Source organism: Gossypium hirsutum, chromosome D08 (assembly GCF_007990345.1).
Source record: "Gossypium hirsutum isolate 1008001.06 chromosome D08, Gossypium_hirsutum_v2.1, whole genome shotgun sequence".
Lineage (NCBI taxonomy): Eukaryota > Viridiplantae > Streptophyta > Magnoliopsida > Malvales > Malvaceae > Gossypium > Gossypium hirsutum.
Window position 1 is genome coordinate 49,170,367 of NC_053444.1, and position 20,618 is coordinate 49,190,984.

The window sequence follows — 20,618 nt, forward strand, 5'->3', positions numbered from 1 at the left end:
AAATATGTCATAAGTCTATGTGCTCTTCGTAGATTTTGAATTAAGTCCCTCTACTTTTTTAGATTTCAAAATTCAGATTCAATTGTCAACACTCTTAAAATTATTTTGTTAAATTTAAGTCCATTGTAACGACATTCTTTTAGTTACATTGCTACCAAATGAGTATATTTTATTTTAAAATGTCACACCAACAAATTTTAACAAAAAAAAACGGTATTAACAATTAAACGTGAATTTTGAAATGTGAAAAAGTAAAGAGACTAAATTTTTGAAAATAAAAGTAAATAGACTAAATTTTATCATATAATTTATTCCTGTGGACTTCCGAATCAACATAAAATGTGAAAAAGATTTAAAAATTAAAATATTATTACAATTTTTCAATTAAAGAGCAAAACCGCTAGCCAAATTGTCAAATAAACAAGCCAGGTAACTCCAAAAATGATAGTTATCAGTCTTGGACTCATGCAGATGATGCCAAAGCTTAACAACAGATCGGAACTTTGGGTGCTCCCAATCTGATTGAAACTCAAAGCACTGATACTCAGAATAGGTCAAAACGACGAGGGATTTTGAACCTTAAAAGCTTATAGAAGTCAAAATTTAGGTATCATTTTCCGCACTAGATGTACTTGGTCTTCGTAAGCCAACAATTTTCAAGTAACTAGCATTCAAAATTTACAGGAAGTTTTTTTAATTGTTAATGTCAAATTCTATGAGACAGTGAAAAACCATAGTTTATTTAATGAAAAAACCCAACTAATCCCCAGTGTTGTTAGGTCCACTGTCTAAATGTCCTAACAATGCCATTATCCTAATCCTGTCTTTAAGTGGCCGCATCCCCAACTTCCCACCACTAACATTTGAATTTCATCACCCTTCTTAGACTTCTCTCCTCCTTATATAGACTTTTTGGTTCACAGCATGTAGTCCTCAAAAATGGGTTCACAGACTCTGGCTAGGTTGGGAATTAGGACCCATCATCAACCCTGCGCTGCTTGTAGGATGCTACGCAGGCGATGCGACAGTAACTGCATCCTCGCCCCATATTTCCCAGGCGATGAGCCTGACAAATTTGCCGGTGTGCATAAGGTTTTTGGTGCTAGCAACGTTATCAAACTGATTCAGGTTGGTAGTAATTAATGAGCTTTGCATGTAGAAAGAAACTAGAAACTATTATTGATTGTTTTATTGTTATGAGATTTTGATACCAGATGGTGGAGGAAACAAACAGGGAGGATGCTGTTAAAGCGCTGGTGTATGAAGCGAGAGCAAGGCTCCGAGACCCTGTTTATGGCAGCACGGGAACCATTTTTCAGCTGCAGAGGATGGTGCAAGACCTAAAACTGCAGCTTAAATCAACAAATGCTCGAGTATTGGAATTGCAGCAGCAAAAAGATCAGTTGCTGGGCATCTTTATGAATGTTGATCATCTTGATGTACTCTCTTCCGTTGATCATGGCCCCAGTTTCTCATTGGATTATGAAGATTCTCTGGCCTCTAATCTCTTAATCGGAAAACCCCATTAAAATATGTTGGTATATCTAATCAGAACATGGAAAAACTGGGACCAAGTATATGAAATTTATAGGTGCTACTGACTAGACTATGGATACCATCAACTATGGTACCATTGATTTCATAAGTTCTGTTTATGTTTCTTCAATGCTGATACTCTATGTTTTTCTTGCCAAATTCAGAAACAAGAAAAGTGTCTTTCAAGTTGATTAGAGCGCATCAAATGTTAAGAAAATGCCACAGGAAATGAACCTGTTAATTCAGTAAAAAAAAAAAGTGAATGTGACGAAAATTTCTTACCCCATTTCCCTAAGATGATTCTAAAGAACTCTCCAAGTAAGCTTTCTGGCTAGGGTTGAACTGAAAAAAAATCAAAAAGTCAATTCCGACTATATTAAATTCTGTTGGGTTCGGGGTTTGGTTCCTACTTCAGTTTATTCAATTCTGTTTGATTTCAGTACATAAGCTAAAAAACTGCACTTATCCAAATCAAGTTAAATTCTGTTTTTTTTCCTTTTTAAATTTAAAATCGATGAACCGAAATGATTAAATATTTGTTTCAATTAACTTTAATATATTGTTTGGTTTCGATTTAAATTTTTAAAAATTCATAATAATGCGTATTCACTATAAATTTATTTCAAAATTCGATTCAAAATAAACCATTATCACCGCTACTGCTAATACCTAACCCTACTTTTTTTTTTCATTCAATTCTATTTCTCAATTCTCTCTACTATTTTATTCTCAATTTTTCATTCAACTTCTCTCAAATTCTTATGTCTTTATTTTATATTTTGTAATTTCTTTGATTTTATTTTATTTTTATAATTTTAAAAATGTCAATGCCTCTTATTTGTTTAGATGGCAAATACATTTTCGGCGTCCAATTACAAATTATAAGAAAATATTATTAATTTTTTATTTTAATTAATATAATTATTAAGTTGTTAACATTATTAATTTTTTTATATTTTTTATGTTTATATAATCAGACCGAAGATTGAATTATCGAGACATATATACACAATTTAAGTACGAGGGCAGCACGTGTTATTAAATAACACTTGCAAGAGGCGAGATTCTTGCACGGGCATTGACGGATACAAGGTGGGTAAGTGGGGGTAACTACCCTCTACCTTTTTAGAAATTTACATAGCACCCCTTTTAAAATAGACTTTCTTATAGTAAACCCCTAAAAATTTTAAATTTTGCCCCTCCCCCAAATCCAAAAAAAAAACACCAACCCCTTTTAAAGTTTTAAAAAATATACATATGTTATGAATATCTTATTAAGTGGATGTCCATCATGATTAAGATAAAGTTTTAATATACTTTAAATTCTAATAGTTATTAGAATTAGATCTCTACTTTTTTTTTTACTTCTTATGCCTATAAATAGAGACTCTGATGAAACATTGTAATCAACCCTTTTGATCAATAATGTACATCTTCTATTGCTTTCATATTTTCTTTACTCTTTATTCTCTCCATTTCTCTTTGTTTTATAACACGTTATTAGCATGATCTTGCTCAAAGTGATAGTTCCCTTTATTGACGATAAAATTTATCCTTCATGATTTTCAACATCTTTGACGGCAAGATGCAAAGCTTTTACAGGAAATTTCTTTTATTTAATGTTTCAAATCTGATTATTATTTTTCATTTTTCTTTCATTATACATTATCATTGTTTTGATTAACTTATTTTACTTTTTGTTCTTAAGAATGGTGAAAGATTTGATACCATTATCTATATGAAATCGAGAAGTAAGATTCACTCTTCAAATTTGCTTTTTGATATTTGCTTGGGGATGATCTGTTTCTCTTCATTACAAAAGATGTTTATAATCACTACTTCTCATCCGTGGTAACGTAAGTCAATCTAATAAACTTCTTTTGAAATTTTATTTCATTTCTATTAAAAAGATCAATTTATATAATTCACTATCCGTATCTCTATAAATTTATAAAATCCTTCACGCATTTAGTTATTGGGATTTTTATGTGGAGATAAATATTTTTTTTTCATTTTTAATAGAATTGATTGGTTTAATTTTGATTTTGATCAAGATATATGATTATTGCGGAATGTGAGTAAAAATACTTGTCATAAATTTTGGGATATTCACTTTGTCTGTGATAATTTCATATCATTGTAAAATTTGACATGAAATTATTTCATAAGAGGTGGAGGTTAGAAAATGTTTATGTTTAAACTTTTATAGCTGTAAAGTTATTTTAATTTCACACTATAATATTTTGTATTTTGTTGTTGCATGATATATAAAATATATATTATCTAACCACAATGATTTATTAGTGACATGAATTTATTATTTTTTACGTTTAATATATGTTTTATTTATACCTATTCATTTTATTTTTATATGAATAAATAAAATTTTATTTAAAATAAATTAAGTATTCATTAAAGTTATACAATAAAATGATTATATGCTCCTGAAGAGCTAATATTGCATCAAACTGTAAAAAGCTCTTTAAGAGCTTATATTTTAGCTCCTTGTGATGCAAAATTTTATAAAATATAATATTGTTTTTCAGATCAAGAAGATATATGTTAAATAAAACTTTCATGTGTTTTACATTAAAACCATATATATAAATAACATGAGATACTCGTGTACCTGTATTATTTATAGTCCCCGAAGGAATACATTACACTATATGATTGAAATATCTAATGTGCTCCTACAGTAGCAATATTGTGAAAATAACTTTAATAGTATTTTCGTACGATCTCATACCTTTTAGTGGCTAAACAAAATAATAAGTTACTAATGAAAAAGTATGAAATTCTTCCCACTAGTTTTGCTTCATTCCCTGAAGTGAATGTAGCATTACATAACAATTATGAAAAATGAAAATATAGAGATCATAATTGTTGTTGTAATTGAGGATGTGATTGGAGACTAATCATGACAGCATGAATAGATAGAATTTGATTTGAAATTCACGCATGTTTTGCGATGGTGATTATGAAATAAAGAATCAATTGAGGCGTTTAGAAGTCTATCCTACTAGATTTATTACATTCCCTGAAATGAATGCAAACATAAAGAAAATAAAATATATAATCATGGACCACTAAAAGTGGGAACATAGTAATAAATAAGAGAACAATGAGAGTTCTCGAGATAACTCTTCAAAGGGTAAAAATAACTTATGTTATCAATGTGATATGAAAGATTATTGGCTGCATATGTGGCACATGCCTACATATTTTGTTTCTGTTAATATTCTTTGAGGAAGGATATAAGAATGTAGTAATAAATTCCATCATTATAGATAGAAAGTATTTATCTTATTTGGTACTAAAACAAACAAATATTATTCCAATATTTGATAGTACAAAATTAGTCGAAAGCTCTTGAAGAGCTAATATATTAATATCTTGTGATGGTTAATCCGTTGGTTTTAAAATATATTTATAATGGATCTTATATTGATATTGTGAATGAGGAAAATATTATATTTTATATGAATCACTATTGCTATAAATATCTATTTTGAAAGGATGAGAGAGGATTGCGTTATTAATTTATATTTATTTTATAATCTTTGTGATCTTTTGTCATCATCCCCATTAAGGGGTTGAAAGCAAAATATTTGATTGCGAAAGATCTATTTATGAGTAATAAAATATGATAATTCTATCTAAAGCTTGTTATGGTTGGATGCACTTGAAGTTGCAATTTTTTTTAGATATTTGAAGATTTTGACATATTCCCTGAAGCGGATATTGCATATAATTGTTTGGAAATTATATTTATTTTGTTGACTTAGTGACATTATAATATTCACATTAATTTAGACATTTCCAGTAGTAAATGTCACAATAGCACTTATATGTGGATACAAAATAAAAAGAATGATAGTAAAATTATTAATTTGTTACAATTTAGTACAATTGAAACACATGTTAAAGTAAACCAGAAGTTTACTGATACAAATGTATTTACTACTTGGCGTGACTAGTTAGACCATCTTGGATCATATATTATGCGAGAATTAATTAATAATTCATATGGAAATTCATTAAAGAACCAGAAGATTCTTTAAATTAAAAGAATTCTCATATGTTGCTTGTTCTCAATGAAAATTGATTATTAAAAACTCACTAGATAAAGTTGAGATTTAATGTCTTACATTTCTGAAACGAATATGGGCCTATTCATCCACCATGTGGATGGTTTTGATATTATATGATTTTGGTAGATGCATCTACAAAATAATCACATATGTGTTATCCAGTTGCAACCTGTCATTTGCAACATTGCTTGTTTAAATAATTAATTTCAGATAATGCAATTAAGAAAATTCATCTTGCTAGTACTGATGAGTTTAAATCTCAATCTTTTATTGATTGAGTTTGAAAAACTTTTATAAAAGTTTGCGCATAATGGTTTAGAGAAATAATTCATTAAACACCTCTGATTAATGTGTAAACCATTATTTATGAGAACTAAACTTCCTATTTCAACATGAGATTATGTTGATTTACGTGTTGTACGCATCAAGCCAATAAGTTATAAATACTCCCCATTACAATTGGTTTTTGGTCAAGAGCTAAATATTTCTCATCTTTGAATTTTTGTATATGCGTATATGTTCCAATTGCTCCACCACAACGCACAAAGATGAGTGAATCCTCAAAGAAAGTTGGGAATATATATTAATTACAAGTTTCTTTATATTATTAGATGTTTTGAATGTATTCAAGATTCAATTATGACATGATTTCTGATTACAATTTTGATTCACTAGTTTTCCTGACATTAGGGGGAGACAAATAATAACTTGTAATGAGTTAGGAGGGAGTAATTTGAACCAGAAGTTCAATAAGGATAACTCATTACAAGTTAATTGTTAGATGTATTTACAAACTTAATGAGAATAACCAAGTGTTATATATCATCTAATGTTTTAATTTGAATCAAAGTCCCAGTAGGACAATTAGTTAGAATAAATAATAGATTGATCGATTCCAAAGATGAAAATTCTTCTAGATGGTCATATAGTGGAGGCAGGTGCTCTAGAAGAAACCCAATACATAACTAATAAGTAAAACTTCAGAAGAGATTCAAGTACCTAAAACTAAATTTTAGAATAATGAAAATAAGAGATCTCGATAAGTTATGTCAATTCGAGAAAATGTGGACCTGAATAATAAAAGTGGCCGACAATAATTTTGCATGAAATATTATTATTAAAATAATGAAATAAAAGGAGGGACTTGAATAAATCTATTGAGAAATATAGATATGGAATAAATTGATCAAAATAGAAGGATGCAACTCAAGTACAATTAAATTCGTGGAGTTTTTGGACTTGCAGTCCAAATATCTAAGTTATAAAGCCAGTGAGGGTGCAATTGAATTAGTTTGCAAAAGCGGAATAAAAATATGAAGTTTTTCGCTAAGTCCTGACATTTGTTATGAAAATATATAATATTCTTTTGTGGTAGCTACAACAACCTTTAGATATATTATTAAATTGACAATTCATGAAAGATTTAACTTGCGTCTAATGGTTATTGTTACAACCTTTTATAAATCATTATATAGTAAAGTTTATATTAAAATCCTTAAAAGATTTAGGATTAGGATTCTAGAAACATATTGAAATTCTCGAGAAATTGTTCATTTATATGAATTGAAATAATTTGAACATATGTGGTAAGTTTGACTTAGTGAATAGTAGTTGAAAGAGATTTATAAAATGATCCAAAATATCTATTTGTGTTTTTATAAAAGAATTATGATTAAAGTTTGTTATGATTATTGTTGAATCTCTTGAAGAGATCAAAATATATTTCCCTAAATTTCCCTCACTCGTGACATTTAAAAAATGATAATATAAATGCTTAGCAAATACATTCAAATAGTCATTTGAAAAACTAATATTCAAGCTTGAATACATAGAATATGAGAAAATATTTGATGTATTCATGAGGGGGAGTAAATACGCGTTGCACTCTTTTTCCCTTAATCGAGGTTTTGTCCCATTGGGTTTTCCTAGTAAAGTTTTTAATGAGACAGCATATTATGTGTATTATAGATTCTGTACTCTTTTTCCTTCATTAGGTTTTTATCCCACAAGGTTTTTTTCCTAATAAGGTTTTAACGAGGCACATTATCTACCAATGGACATCCAATAATATCTTATTAAGTGGATTTCTATCATGATCAAGATAAAGTTTTAATATACTTTAAATTCTAATAGTTATTAGAATTAGATCTTTACTTTTTTTTTATACTTCTTATGCCTATAAATAGGGACTCTGATGAAATATTGTAATCATCCCTTTTAATTAATAAAGTACATCCTCTATTACTTTCATATTTCCTTTGTTCTTTATTCTCTCCATCTCTCTTTATTTTAAACAATATAAATATATATTTATCTATTATAAACTAATTTCTTTTAGAAGTTACAAATTTTTAAAGCTTTGAAAGGAAGCTACAATAAAAATAAATAAATCATCAATTTTTTTAAAAAAAATATAACAACTAAAGAAAAGAATTTTACCCATAAAACTTGAAAAAAGAAAAAGATGAGTAGTGGAAGAAAGCAATTAACAAATTATAAGAAAAAGAAGAAGATAATATCACCAAAGAAGAATAAGAATAGGAAAAAAATTCAAGGTATTCTTTAAATATTTTGACTTGCTTTCTTTATTTCTTTTATATTTCTATACTTCTATATTATCTATGAGTATCCAAAAGATCATACTAGTTTTTAGATTTTGATATGTTGGTATTACTTATTAAAAATAGGAAGCACAATGCAATTATCAATGTTAAAAGGTTAAACTTTAATTTTATTCATATTTCAAATCATAAATATATATTTATACTTTAATTATTGAATAATTATATATAAAAATTAACAGTAAAAAAATATGTAGTTGACAATGCTAATTTAAGTTTGCCCCCCTAAGTCATATTTTTGGATCCACCATTGTGCACGCACTCCTATGCTCTAGGGGACTAAATTGAAGCTCCTACTTATCAGCTCTTTGCTGGAAAGATTGAGATCCGAGACACACATTTCATCTTCCGTGCGGTGAGTGTTCAATTACACCTAAGAAACACATTCTATCAGTTGTGTTTGTGACATTGTACCAAGAGATGTGTCTGGAAAAAAAAGCAGAAAAAAATTAAAGTCGATGGTTGCATACTCCTTTAGTCATGGGCATGGTATCGACTATCACTTTTATGTCTCTAAGAAAACACCCCTTATGAATTTCCACTCGTAATAAGGTAAAATTCATTTAATAATATAGTTATTATAATTTTTTCATTATTATATTTTTTAAACAACTTATTATTTGAATAGGTGGAACAATGATGCGAGTCATGTGGGTATACCAGATGAGCTCGAAGATATTCAACTATTGTTAGATCAACGATCAAAAGCTAAGGTTGGTTTCTAAAATTTTCAATTACATCATATTTGCGTAAGGGTTTGAAATTTAATATTAGGTATGTAATAAAATTCATAATTTTGTACTATAGTTTGAACGGATGTCATACTCTGATCCGAGAATTCAAGAACACATCTCGATCGAATTTTTGGCGAATCGCAATATTTGGCACATCAAAGTGTTATTGATACTTTTTGCAACGATTGAGATGCACGAATCTGATCAAGTGATATGCTAGTTTTGATTTATGTAAAGTATTCTCTATTACCCCAGAAGCTCGATGGACTTCACAAAATCAACTTACGGGGGAGAACCGATGAAGATTGACCTAAATTTCATGCCAAAGATATCTACATCTAGGAACATAGGTATGATTTCATATATATGTGCGAACCAATTGTTCAACTGGATATGGTGACCTCTTCAGATTACATGACATGGTTTAGATTTCACGGTAAACCATATCTATTGTTGGAGAAGGAAATGAATAGACAATGTCATCATAGAAGGACAAGACAATCCCACCTGAGGCTGCAATCGAGAGTACATGCGACGAGTTCTTCATCATCAGCTCCAACCCCAAATACTATACCGACTCGAGGTTTCAACATGTTTCCACTGTCGCTGTGATTAAAGAACTCAATAATAACTACAACTCCTGTCGTCCCGAGTCACATTTCAGCTTATTTCCACCATCACTGTCACTCCCCCTGAAAGTCTTCTTGCCCCCACCTCTGACACAGGTTTTGGACAATGAGGTTAAGCATACTACTTTGATGGAGAAAAGAATAAGTTGATTATACTAATAACCCCTTTTTATGATTATTATCTTAAACTTATATTTGGGGTTTATAAAGCATCCTCTTTTGGTGGCATGAAACTTGAACCCATGACCGGCCCGAGTTATACTTGAACCTGTGATTGCATAACCACTGCCAATTGAGAGCCCTAGTTATACTTGAAACCGTGACCGTATAACCACCATAAACTGAAAGCCCGAGTTACAATGTGACATCTTCTAAGGTGATAGTGCACTCCTCACACAGGAAATGTGTGGGTCTTAGAGCGCTACCGTATCACCATGAACTTAAATATATCTTAAAACTATCACAATTTCTCCCTAAAACACAAACACAAATAAATCTTCCTCCCCAAATTTCTAGCACCCAACACACATTAAAACAAATAATTTTTGGAAGGACGAAAATGCCTCTTACAGAATGCGTTTTTTGTTTCCTTCCAAAATTGACCTATTTTCTTAAATTTGGAAAAAAACGTCCTAATTCCCTCATTATCTTTTAAATTTTGCATTTTTACCTAATTACCCCATTAGTGAAGCTTTGTGGTACATCCATCTAAGTTAGGTTTAAACTTAATGAAGCTAATAAATGTAGAATAAATAACCTTTGCATAAATTACTATGGATTCATTAACAGTTTTAATTGATTTTCTTTTTGTGAAAAAAATTATTTATATCGACAAGTTTTTTTTATGGAATCTACCAATATTCTGTTATTTTTAGAAGCAGAGATAATTTTTTTTGTGCTTGTATTACCCAGAAAAGGCAGCAAACTGATACAATTACAATTGAATTTTCCGTCTATATTAGCCCATACATCATATTTATGTAACCCCCCTCAAACACCATTCCGTATATAATATGTTGTATACATTACTACTACTATTAACATTTCTTTCTAATAATCTCAACTGAATTACATCTTTGATGCTCCCTATTATGGTTTCTTCATTGCTTTTCCTTCATTGAAACAATCTTCTATTCCTTTCCCTCCATATCATATAGATAAAGGAGTTCCAAACAAGCTTCAGAATCAAACTAAGCAAATATTTTCCTTTTAAGCATACCATTGCCTATTTTAGTTCATTTTCCCATGTCATAATAGATCTTTGACATAACCTCAAAATTCCTCCCCATAGTAGGCACATTCAAATAAAATGTGATTTCGAGTTTCAAACTCCATGTTACAAAAAGTGTGGGTCCCATCCTCATGTATCCCAAATACCAACCTTTCCTATTTAACTTTTTTCTTTTTGCACGTTAGCTCACCGCAAATTCTGTAAATAGAGATATTAGTACCTCTTAATGATTCCAATAAGTTTCTAACTACTCCCTTGATCTTCAACAACTTTCTCTAAATTCAACTACCATTCTTTGAGTTTGACATTTGCCAAAATGATTGACTTTTAATGACATATGTGTGTAGCCAAGCAATCCCTAGAGACCCCTCACCTATTAGAATGTCTCTAATGTGTGTAAAATTGTTCATTAATTATATCAAATGCTTACAAAATATTTATAGACTATATTCTGCCCTTTAAAACAAAAAACTAAAATATTAAAATCTAATAATAGCCATAAACCAATGACTCTTGACCTTTCATTCTCCTAAAAAAACTGTTAATTTAAACCCATTAAAAAAATAACTCTTGACCTTTCATTTAATGTTTATTCAACAAAACTCCCCCATAAACTTAAATGGTTCTGCCATCCGTCATGCCGATTATTTTCTTGTAGTTGTCGAAAAGTACCATCAGTAGCGGTTTTGTGAAGATATTCGCGACTTGGTCCTGACTTGCCACGTGCACTAATTTCACACTTCCTTCCTTTACATGATCTCAGATGAAATGAAAACGAATGTCAATGTGTTTTCTTCTCTCATGATCCATTGGGTTCTTTGCCAACTCAATTGTTGATTTATTGTCAACTCGTATCTCAGTTGCACCGAGTTGTTGTTTCTCCAACTCACCCAACAAATTTCTGAGCCATATAGCATGACACACACACCAAGATGCTGCCACATATTCAGCTTCACATGTTGAGAGTGTCATGATTGGTTGCTTCTTTGAAAGCTAAGTAAACACCGTGTTACCCATAAAGAACACATATCCCGATGTACTTTTTCGATCGTCTAAGTCTCCGTACCAATCACTGTCGGAGTACCCAATCAACTTGTAGTCTTCCATATTTGAATAGAATAACCCGAGTGACACCGTTCCTTGGATGTACCGTAGGATTCGCTTCAAGGCCTTCCAATGTGAATAAACCAGCTCCTTCATGAACCGACTTACAATGCCAACACTTAGCGAAATGTCAGGCCTTGTGCAAGTGAGATAGTGAAGGCTTCCCATCAAACTCCGTTATTTGCTTGCGTCGATTCATTCTCCTTCATCGAATTTCGAGAGTTTTACACCTGGTTCCATTGGTGTTGATACCAGGTTGCAATATGCCATCTTGTACTTATTCAAAATTTCCTTTGCATATGCCTTTTGTGACACAAAAACATCTGTCTCTTCTTGTCTTACCTCCAAACTAAGGAAAAACTTTATTAAACCCAAATCTGTTGTCTCAAATTCCTGTGCAATTGTGCTCTTAAAATCTAGTATCGTCTCACCATTGTTCCCCATAAAAATCAGGTCATCGACATAAAGAGCAACAAATAACATATTACCTCCATTCTTCTTCACGTAAAGGACATGTTCATAAGGACATTTTTTGAACCCGTTCTCCTTGAAGTATGTATCGATACGAGTATTCCATGCCCGTGGTGCTTGCTTCAACTTATAAAGTGTTTTCTTCAATTTCAGCACCTTCTTCTCTTCACCATTTTTCATGTACTCGGGTGGTAGTTCGATGTAGGCTTCTTCTTCGAGCACACCATTCAAGAATGCCAAATTGACATCCATTTGAAATATCTGTCATTTAAATTGAGCCTCTTGTGCAAAGAGCAATCAGATTGTCTCTATTCTTGCAACGGGAGCAAATACCTCGTCATAATCGATTCCCTCATTTTGCTTGTATCCCTTTGCAACAAGTTGCACCTTGTACCATTCTAACTCGCCTTGAGCATTCATCTTTCTTTTGAACACCCACTTCACACCAATAGGATGACTTCCTTTTGGCAATTCCGTTAACTCCCATGTGTTGTTGCGGTCAATTGCTTTAATCTCCTTGTCCATGGCAGTTTGCCACTTCTTGTCTTACACCGCCTCTTCAAAACTTATATTATCGGAATCTTCCAAAAGACATACAATATGTACCTCATTTTTAAAATCATACAAATCTTGCAAACTTCTCATTTTGGGTTGTTGCGGTTCATCTTCATCATTGGTAGTTTCAAGATTTGTCGATATGATTGTTGGTGTAGCGGTTGATGAACCTCTATTTTTGATGATAACCTCCGTTGAGTTATTCCAATCCCCCTCGCTTGCTTCATTGAATCGTACATCACGACTTACCACAACCTTCTTGCTTATCGGGTCAAGTAGATTATATCCTTTTGTTTTCTTATTATACCCAATAAAAATAAACCTTTTGCTTTTGTCTTCGAGCTTCGTTCTTTGCTGATCCGGCACGTGTGCATAGACCTCACTACCAAATACTTTGAAATGAGAAACTATTTGTTTTTGTTCACTCCATGCCTCACTACCAACTTCGCATGTGGACATCGATTTTACACGTAGATGGCACATTGCACAGCTTCTGCCCAAAATTCCTTCAGCATCTTCTTGCTCTTGAGCATTGACCGAACCATGTCGAGAATAGCTCAGTTTTTCCTCTCGGCCACATCGTTTTGTTGGGGAGAGTACGGTGTGGTTAGGAATCGTCTTATGCATTGCTCCTCACAATACTCCATGAAAGCCGTCGAAGTATACTCGCCACCTCTATCGGATCGTACAGATTTGATGTGTCTACCAGTTGCTTTTTCCACCATCACTTTGAACTTTTTAATCACCTCAAACTCCTCAGATTTTTTTTTAGAAAATAAACCCAAGTTTTTCGTGAGAAATCATCGATAAAAGAAATGAAATACCTTTTACTGCTAAAAGATTCGGGGGTGATTGATCCACATATGTCGATATGAATCAATTCGAGAAGTTGCTTAGCCCGATATTTTGCCTTCTTTTGAAAAGAATTTCTCGCATGCTTGCCGAGCACACATTCTTTACAAAATTTTCCCTCGTACTCCATGTTTAGTAGCCCGTGCACCATGTTCTTCTTCGCTAACTCGTTTAGACCACCATAATGTAGGTGGCCAAAACAGAGATGCCACAGCGACGCCTTGTCTTCAAGGTTGACTCGCAAACATTTTTCTCGAACGCTTCTCAAATTTAACTTGTACATGCGATTTTTCCCCATTTCAAATCGAGCGACCAAACGCCATTGCTTATCTTTCAAGTGTAACACCCAGTCTTTCATAAGTACCGAATAACCTTTTTCCATGAGTTACCCTATGCTCAAAATGTTGCTCTTGAGGTCTGGTAAGTAATACACATCTTGGATTGACCCAACTAACCCATCCTTTTGTAAATAACAAACGGTACCTTGGCCTTTTACCTCAACCTTCGACGCATCTCCAAATGACACATGTCTCGCTTCAATCTTTCGCATCTCTTTGAATAGGTGCTTTTGCCCACACAGATGGTTGCTTGCACCAGTGTCAAGGTACCACACCATGTTGTTGTTGGTGTTGTCTTAATTGTGTGTCATCAAGAGAAAACCTTTCTTTTCCTCTTCATTTTCCGTGGTTAGGTTGGTTGTCTCTTCCACCTTTTTCGAGATGCGACATTCTTTCGCGAAATGCCCCGCCTTATCACAATTGTAACACTTATCAGAGTTACAATCTTTCGCATAGTGACCATATTTACCACACTTGTAGGACTCGATGTTGGAATAATTTGACCATTCGCCTCTTCTACGACCACGTCTTCTTCCATGCTAATTTTTTTGGTTTGATTGTTCCTTCTCCTCATAGTGCCCTTCTTGATCGCGGCCTTTTCCACCACGACCACTTCCTCGATCTCCACGACTACGGCCTCTACCTCGAAAGCTTTGAGAATAGATAACCATGCCTTGGTTTGAAGTGCTTGCTCAATTGTCTCATCTTTTTTCTTCTTCTTATGTTGTTCAGGTGCCTCGAGAGAACTGACGAGTTCATCGACTGTGAGCGTTGCTAGATCCTTTGACTCTTCTATGGCACATACGACATTCTTAAAACTGTCAGTTAACAACCTTAAAATCTTCTCCACAACTCGTGCATCGGTTAACGCTTCTCCATTTCGGTTGAGTTGGTTCACCACAATTTGAACACGCGTGATGTAGTCGGAGACACCTTCCGATTCCTTCATCTTCATGCCTTCCAACTTGCTACAAAGAGTTTGAAGGCGGACTTGTTTAACTCAGTCGGCTCCTTTGTACACCTTCACTAAAATGTCCCACACTTCTTTTGAAGTTGTTGTATTTGCAATCTTCTCAAAGCCCGACTCGTCAACAGCTCGGAATAACATGTACAATGCCGCCTTATCTTTCGATCGTATTTTTTTCAACGCCTTGTTTTGAGCCATCGTATATCTCGCAGTAGTTGTCGATTTTACGAAACCTTCTTGGACCACCTCCCAACCATCTTGAGACTCAAGAAGAGCTTTCATTTGGATGCTCCAATTCTCGTAGTTCACCTTTGTTAGTCGAGGCAGCGGCATATTACTGGTCACACTCTCCATAGCTCTGATACCAAATTGTAAAATTGTTCATTATATATATCAAATGCTTACAAAATATTTATAGAATATAGTCTGCCCTTTAAAACAAAAAACTAAAAATATTAAAATCTAATAATAGCCATAAATTAATGACTCTTGACATTTCATTCTCCTAAAAAAAACTGCTAATTTAAACCCATTAAAAAACATAACTCTTAACCTTTCATTTAACGTTTATTCAACAATGTGTCTAATTAGGCACGCCTAATTCCATGTTAGTGTATCCTTTATTCCTAGTCCACCTATTAACTTCAAACAACTAATATTCTTCCAACTGATACGGGCTCCCTTCGCTGATACATCTTTCCCATGCCAAAAGAACATGGAACAAAGTTGATTAATAATCCTATTAATGACTGCTTTAGGCAATACCAACTGCCTGCTCCAAAAATTTTGCACGTTGAAAACCACATATTTAATTAACTTAGCCCTCCCTACATAGGAGAGATGCCTAGCAGCCCAACTCTGTAAACTGATAGTGATTTTCTCAATCAATGGTGCACAATCCCTTATTGATAGCTTTCTGGTAATCAAAGGTACTCCAAGGTACCTAATTGGCAACTTACCAAGCTGCATTCCAGTCTTTTTCTTAATCATATCTGGTTCCTCCTTTGAAATCCCCACAAAAAAAAAATCTCACTTTTAGCTAGAATGATCTTCAAACCTGAAAAATTATAAAATTCCTCCACTATAATTCAAATCCCTAAAATTGAATCCAAATTTCCTTTTGAAAAAATAAAGAGTTCATCTACAAAACACAAACGAGTATGGTAAATTCTATGACATTTAGGATGACACTTGAATAATCCCTGAGATGTTGCTATATTGAGTAGTCTTGATGAAAACATTAATAGAGAATACAAAGAGGTAGGGGAAGAGAAGCAGGCATCATTTTATTTAAGTGAAAAATTTTATAAATTTACACTGATTAGATTGAGCCAAATTTGATGTTAAATTTCGGAACCAAAATTCAACCTGCCTTTAATTTTTAACTTTGAAGCTTTAATTTTTATAAAAAATTTGGCATGTAATCTTACTTATGATATTTCTTTTTATTTTAAATATACTTCGATCCTTATAAAATTAATAAATAAATATAATAATTTAGACATAATTAAAAACTTATTATAATTCATTTAATCATCCTTTATTATCTATATTATTATCATTTATACTATACATTAACTATGAATTGAGCTATGTCACGAATAACAGGGCATTAATTGGATAATGATTAAAACATCATTAGTTTATAAAGTAAAATATATTGTTTTGAGGATACTTTTATCTTTTTAAATCTTTTATATAAAAGAGATATAATATATATATACTAAAATCGGAATTTAATATATTAGGGTTTTAAATATTTTTAATTTATCATTTCAACTAAAATTCCATTATTTCCTATATCATTCTTTTTATAGATATAGTGATTATATAATTATGCTTTTCATTGATATCAAGTTTAAATCATATCTCTTAGGTGTCAAATGGAGTTTTAACTCAATTGTAAAATTTTAAAAAAGAAATATTTATAAAGTAAAAAATATTATTTTGAAAATGTTTTTATCGTTATATATTTTTATATAAAATTTGAAAATATATATTATATAGATTTAAATTCAAAACATAATACCTTTTTAAATAAAGTTATACTTAAATCTTTAAAATAGTTTCTTTTTATAAATTTTTTTGCATAATTAATTTCAACCATTGTGAGATATATAATCTATTGTTTTTCCTATATGGTTTATTCCTTCAAATTTAACCCATACAAAGTCAACCATGGTGAGTATTTAACTCTGACCTCCTCTCTTAATCATTGTCCAAGTTTAGAAAGGAAGAGAAAAACGGCTATTTTATTAAAATGACCTTAAAAAAATTAAATATTTATAAGAACAATCCAAATTCAAAAACATTAATAAAAATAACTTAGAACAAACAATGCACGATGATACCGGCACCTATGTCAAAAAGGATTAAAAATATATATTTTTAGTATCGGTAATGCGTTCGTATTTTGTACAATACATTTTTGTACCTGATTTTAAAAAAAATATTTTTTTAGTGCCGTGTAGCAGGTGGCCGACACCAATTTTTAAAATTTTTTAATTTTTTTGGTGCCGGTATTGAGGTGGCCAACACCCAATTTTAGTAAAAAAATATTTTTTTTGATCCCGTGAAGGAAAATCATATGTAAAGAAATAGTGAAAGAAAACCATTTGCGAAGATGAGTTTGAATATTTTTTTTCTTTTTCTTTTATTGTCATGGAATACCCATATGTATTGTTGTCTACTAATGGGTTCATGAGATCAAAAAATATTTTTTTTATTAAAAATGGGTGTCGGCCACCTCAATACCGACATAAAAAAATTAAAATATTTTGCGCCCAAATTTTTTTAAAACCAGGTATAAATGTATTATACAAAAGAAGAGTGAAAAAAATACACATAATGCCTTTCATTAAGTTGTCCGCACCACCCTACACTCTTCCTTCGTACTTATTTTCGTTAATATTTTTGAATCTGAATTATTCTTGTAAATATTTAATATATTTTTTATCATTTTCATAAAATAGCCGAGAAAAACAAGGGAACAATGTAAAACGACAAATCGCTCTTCCTTTCCCTTCCAATTCTCACCTTAATTTTATGTTTCATGATTTGCTTCAAAGAGGGAAATTTAACGAAAACCCTTTTTTAGTTCTGCTTGCTTAGTCCTAAACCGGTCCTTTTGTTTTCTGGTGGGGAGAATTTTTTGTTTTTTCTTCTTTTTGGGGCACCGCTTGAGGCTTTTCTACACTCTTTTGCTCAAGCCAATTTTGACTTTCCATGTTAACTGGTGTATATCCTTGTTTATCTTCAATTACTTTATTTTTCTGGCTTCGATTTAATTTTAATTTCCTTCTGGTTTTCTTTGTTATTTTTACAACCTAGTGAGATCTGAAAGGGGGGGGGGGAATGGTTGCTTTCTACTGCTCATGCAGATAAAGCCTCATGGTGTTTCTAGTTTAGTAAGAAACGCATTAAGAAAAAGATTTTACTTATTTTTAATGATTTTGGGGTGTGATTTGATTTGGGTTTTTGAAAAAAAAAATTTGCTTCTTTACGTATGCATACTTTTTTCAAGTTCTTAGGGGGTGGTTTAGGGGATGAAACTTGAACTGGGAATGGGAGGTGGAGCTTTTAAGGATGAGGACAAGGCAATGGTTGCCTCTGTTTTAGGAACAAAAGCATTGGACGACAAGGGATCAAGCTCAGTTTCAAAGGAGAACCTTCTAACGACCATATGTAGCGATGAGAATCTTCAAAACAAGCTCTCAGGTCTTGTGGACCGACCCAACGCTTCCAATTTTAGCTGGAATAATGCCGTTTTTTGGTAAATTTCGCGGGCCAAGTCCAGTGATTAGGTCCTGGGTTGGGGTGATGGGTGTTGTCGAGAGGCTAAACAAGGAGAAGAATCAGAAGCTACAAAGATTCTTACTTTATAGCTGGAAGACGAAACCTAGCAAAATATGAAGAAAAATGTTTTGCAGAAACTGCATACCTTGTTTGGTGGATTAGATGAGGATAATTATGCTCTTGGTTTGGATAGCGTTAATGATACTGAGATGTTCTTTTTAGCTTCCACGTATTATTTGTTGCCACCAGGAGAAGGCGGTCCAGGGAAGTGTTTTGCCTCTGGGAAACATGTTTGGAATTTGGATGCATTGAAATCGGGTTCGAATTATTGTGTTTGGTCCTTTCTGATAAAGGTTGCCAGATTTTAGACCGTTGTTTTGTTCTCAACTGATGTTGCTGTTGTCGAATTGGGGTCAGTGACATCAGTACTTGAAAGCTTAGAGTTGTTGCAATCAATAAGAAGTTCGTTTTCAACTAAGTCGGAATTGCTTCGGGCGAAGCAAGTGAGAGTAGCAATACCAATGGTGAATGAGAAGATCGATGAAAATACGCTTGTTTCAAATTCGACGATTCTGGAGAGATTGCTAGGAGATCCTAAGATTTTTGGACAGGATCTGAACAACGCCACTTGGCATGGTCATTCCAATTATCGGGAGAAACTTGCTGTTAGACCGACATGTGGAGCGCATGTTAATGGTGGTAGGCTTTCGTTTTTGAGTAATCAAAATGGTCTGCATTGGCCACATGTTCATAGTGTCAAACAAGGGAGTACGATAGAGTTTTATAGTTCTCCAAACACAACAAATGATTTTCAAGAGTTTGCGAATGAGGCTCAGAAAAAGTTTCGGCTTAACCAGTACTAGTTACAAAAGCCATCCAAATGCAGATAGATATTTTCGAGGCTACTTCAAGGCCTTCTGTAATTACTTGGCCATTAGGTGTTGAATTCAAACACTTGAATATCGAAGCTCCATGCAAGGAAGAGAAGGTGAGTGTAGCAAATGAAAGGAGGCCCCGAAAAAGGGGTGGAAACCCTGCTAATGGAAGAGAAGAAGCCCTTAATCATGTTTGAGCAGAAAGGAAACGAAGTGAGAAGCTGAACCAACGATTCTATGCTTTGCGAGCCGTCATCCCCAACATATCGATAATGGACAGCTTCATTGTTAAGGGGTGCAATTGCTTACATCAATGAGTTGCAAGCAGAACTTAAGATCGTGAAGGCAGAGAAGGAGAAGCTGGGTAATACTTCAAGAGTTTCACCAGCTATAGATCCTAATCTAAACGCAGAGAATCATACTTAAGCTCCCCTTATCGATGTTCAAGCCCTTGATAATAAGGCTGTTGTAAGGGAGGGTTTGATTTGCAGAAAATAATATTGTGGCCTGTAATATTACATTCCAAAATGAAATTATAATATTTAGATTTTAATATTTCGATCATATCTTAATCTTAAATTATGGCGATCTCGTAATATAGGATATAAGTTCATTAGAACTCTTTTATTAGGTAATTTAGATCACGAGCAAAATATAAATTTTAAGACAAAATTTTTCTTTATTTTTATTATATTTATCAAATAAATTTCTTTCATTACATTTTAAGACAAAATCAATTTTTTTTTCTTCTCTCTCTTGTACGTTTGAAAACCAAAATTAGTAGTCTTCTCCTTCCATTTTTAACTCTACTATTTT

General features: G+C 32.4%; 1 protein-coding gene and 1 pseudogene across 1 annotated transcript; both read left to right on the forward strand.

Annotated features, from left to right (window-relative positions):
* The first annotated feature begins 822 nt into the window (after positions 1 to 822).
* Positions 823 to 1,993, forward strand: LOC107900268 (LOB domain-containing protein 1). The gene is made up of 2 exons (XM_016825941.2): positions 823 to 1,128; positions 1,215 to 1,993. Exons 1-2 carry the CDS (start codon positions 940 to 942, stop codon positions 1,527 to 1,529), a joined length of 504 nt encoding a protein of 167 aa, XP_016681430.2. The 5' UTR covers positions 823 to 939; the 3' UTR covers positions 1,530 to 1,993.
* Positions 1,994 to 18,002: 16,009 nt separating this feature from the next.
* Positions 18,003 to 20,366, forward strand: LOC107900951 (transcription factor MTB1-like; annotated as a pseudogene).
* The last annotated feature ends 252 nt before the right edge of the window (positions 20,367 to 20,618 follow it).

What these genes read in the sequence shown, in the direction of transcription:
- LOC107900268 (XM_016825941.2), top strand. Translation starts at nt 940, where the DNA reads ATGGGTTCACAGACTCTGGCTAGGTTGGGAATTAGGACCCATCATCAA. An exon ending in ACGTTATCAAACTGATTCAG is followed by an intron (nt 1,129 to 1,214) that starts GTTGGTAGTAAT and finishes TTTTGATACCAG; the next exon opens with ATGGTGGAGGAAACAAACAG.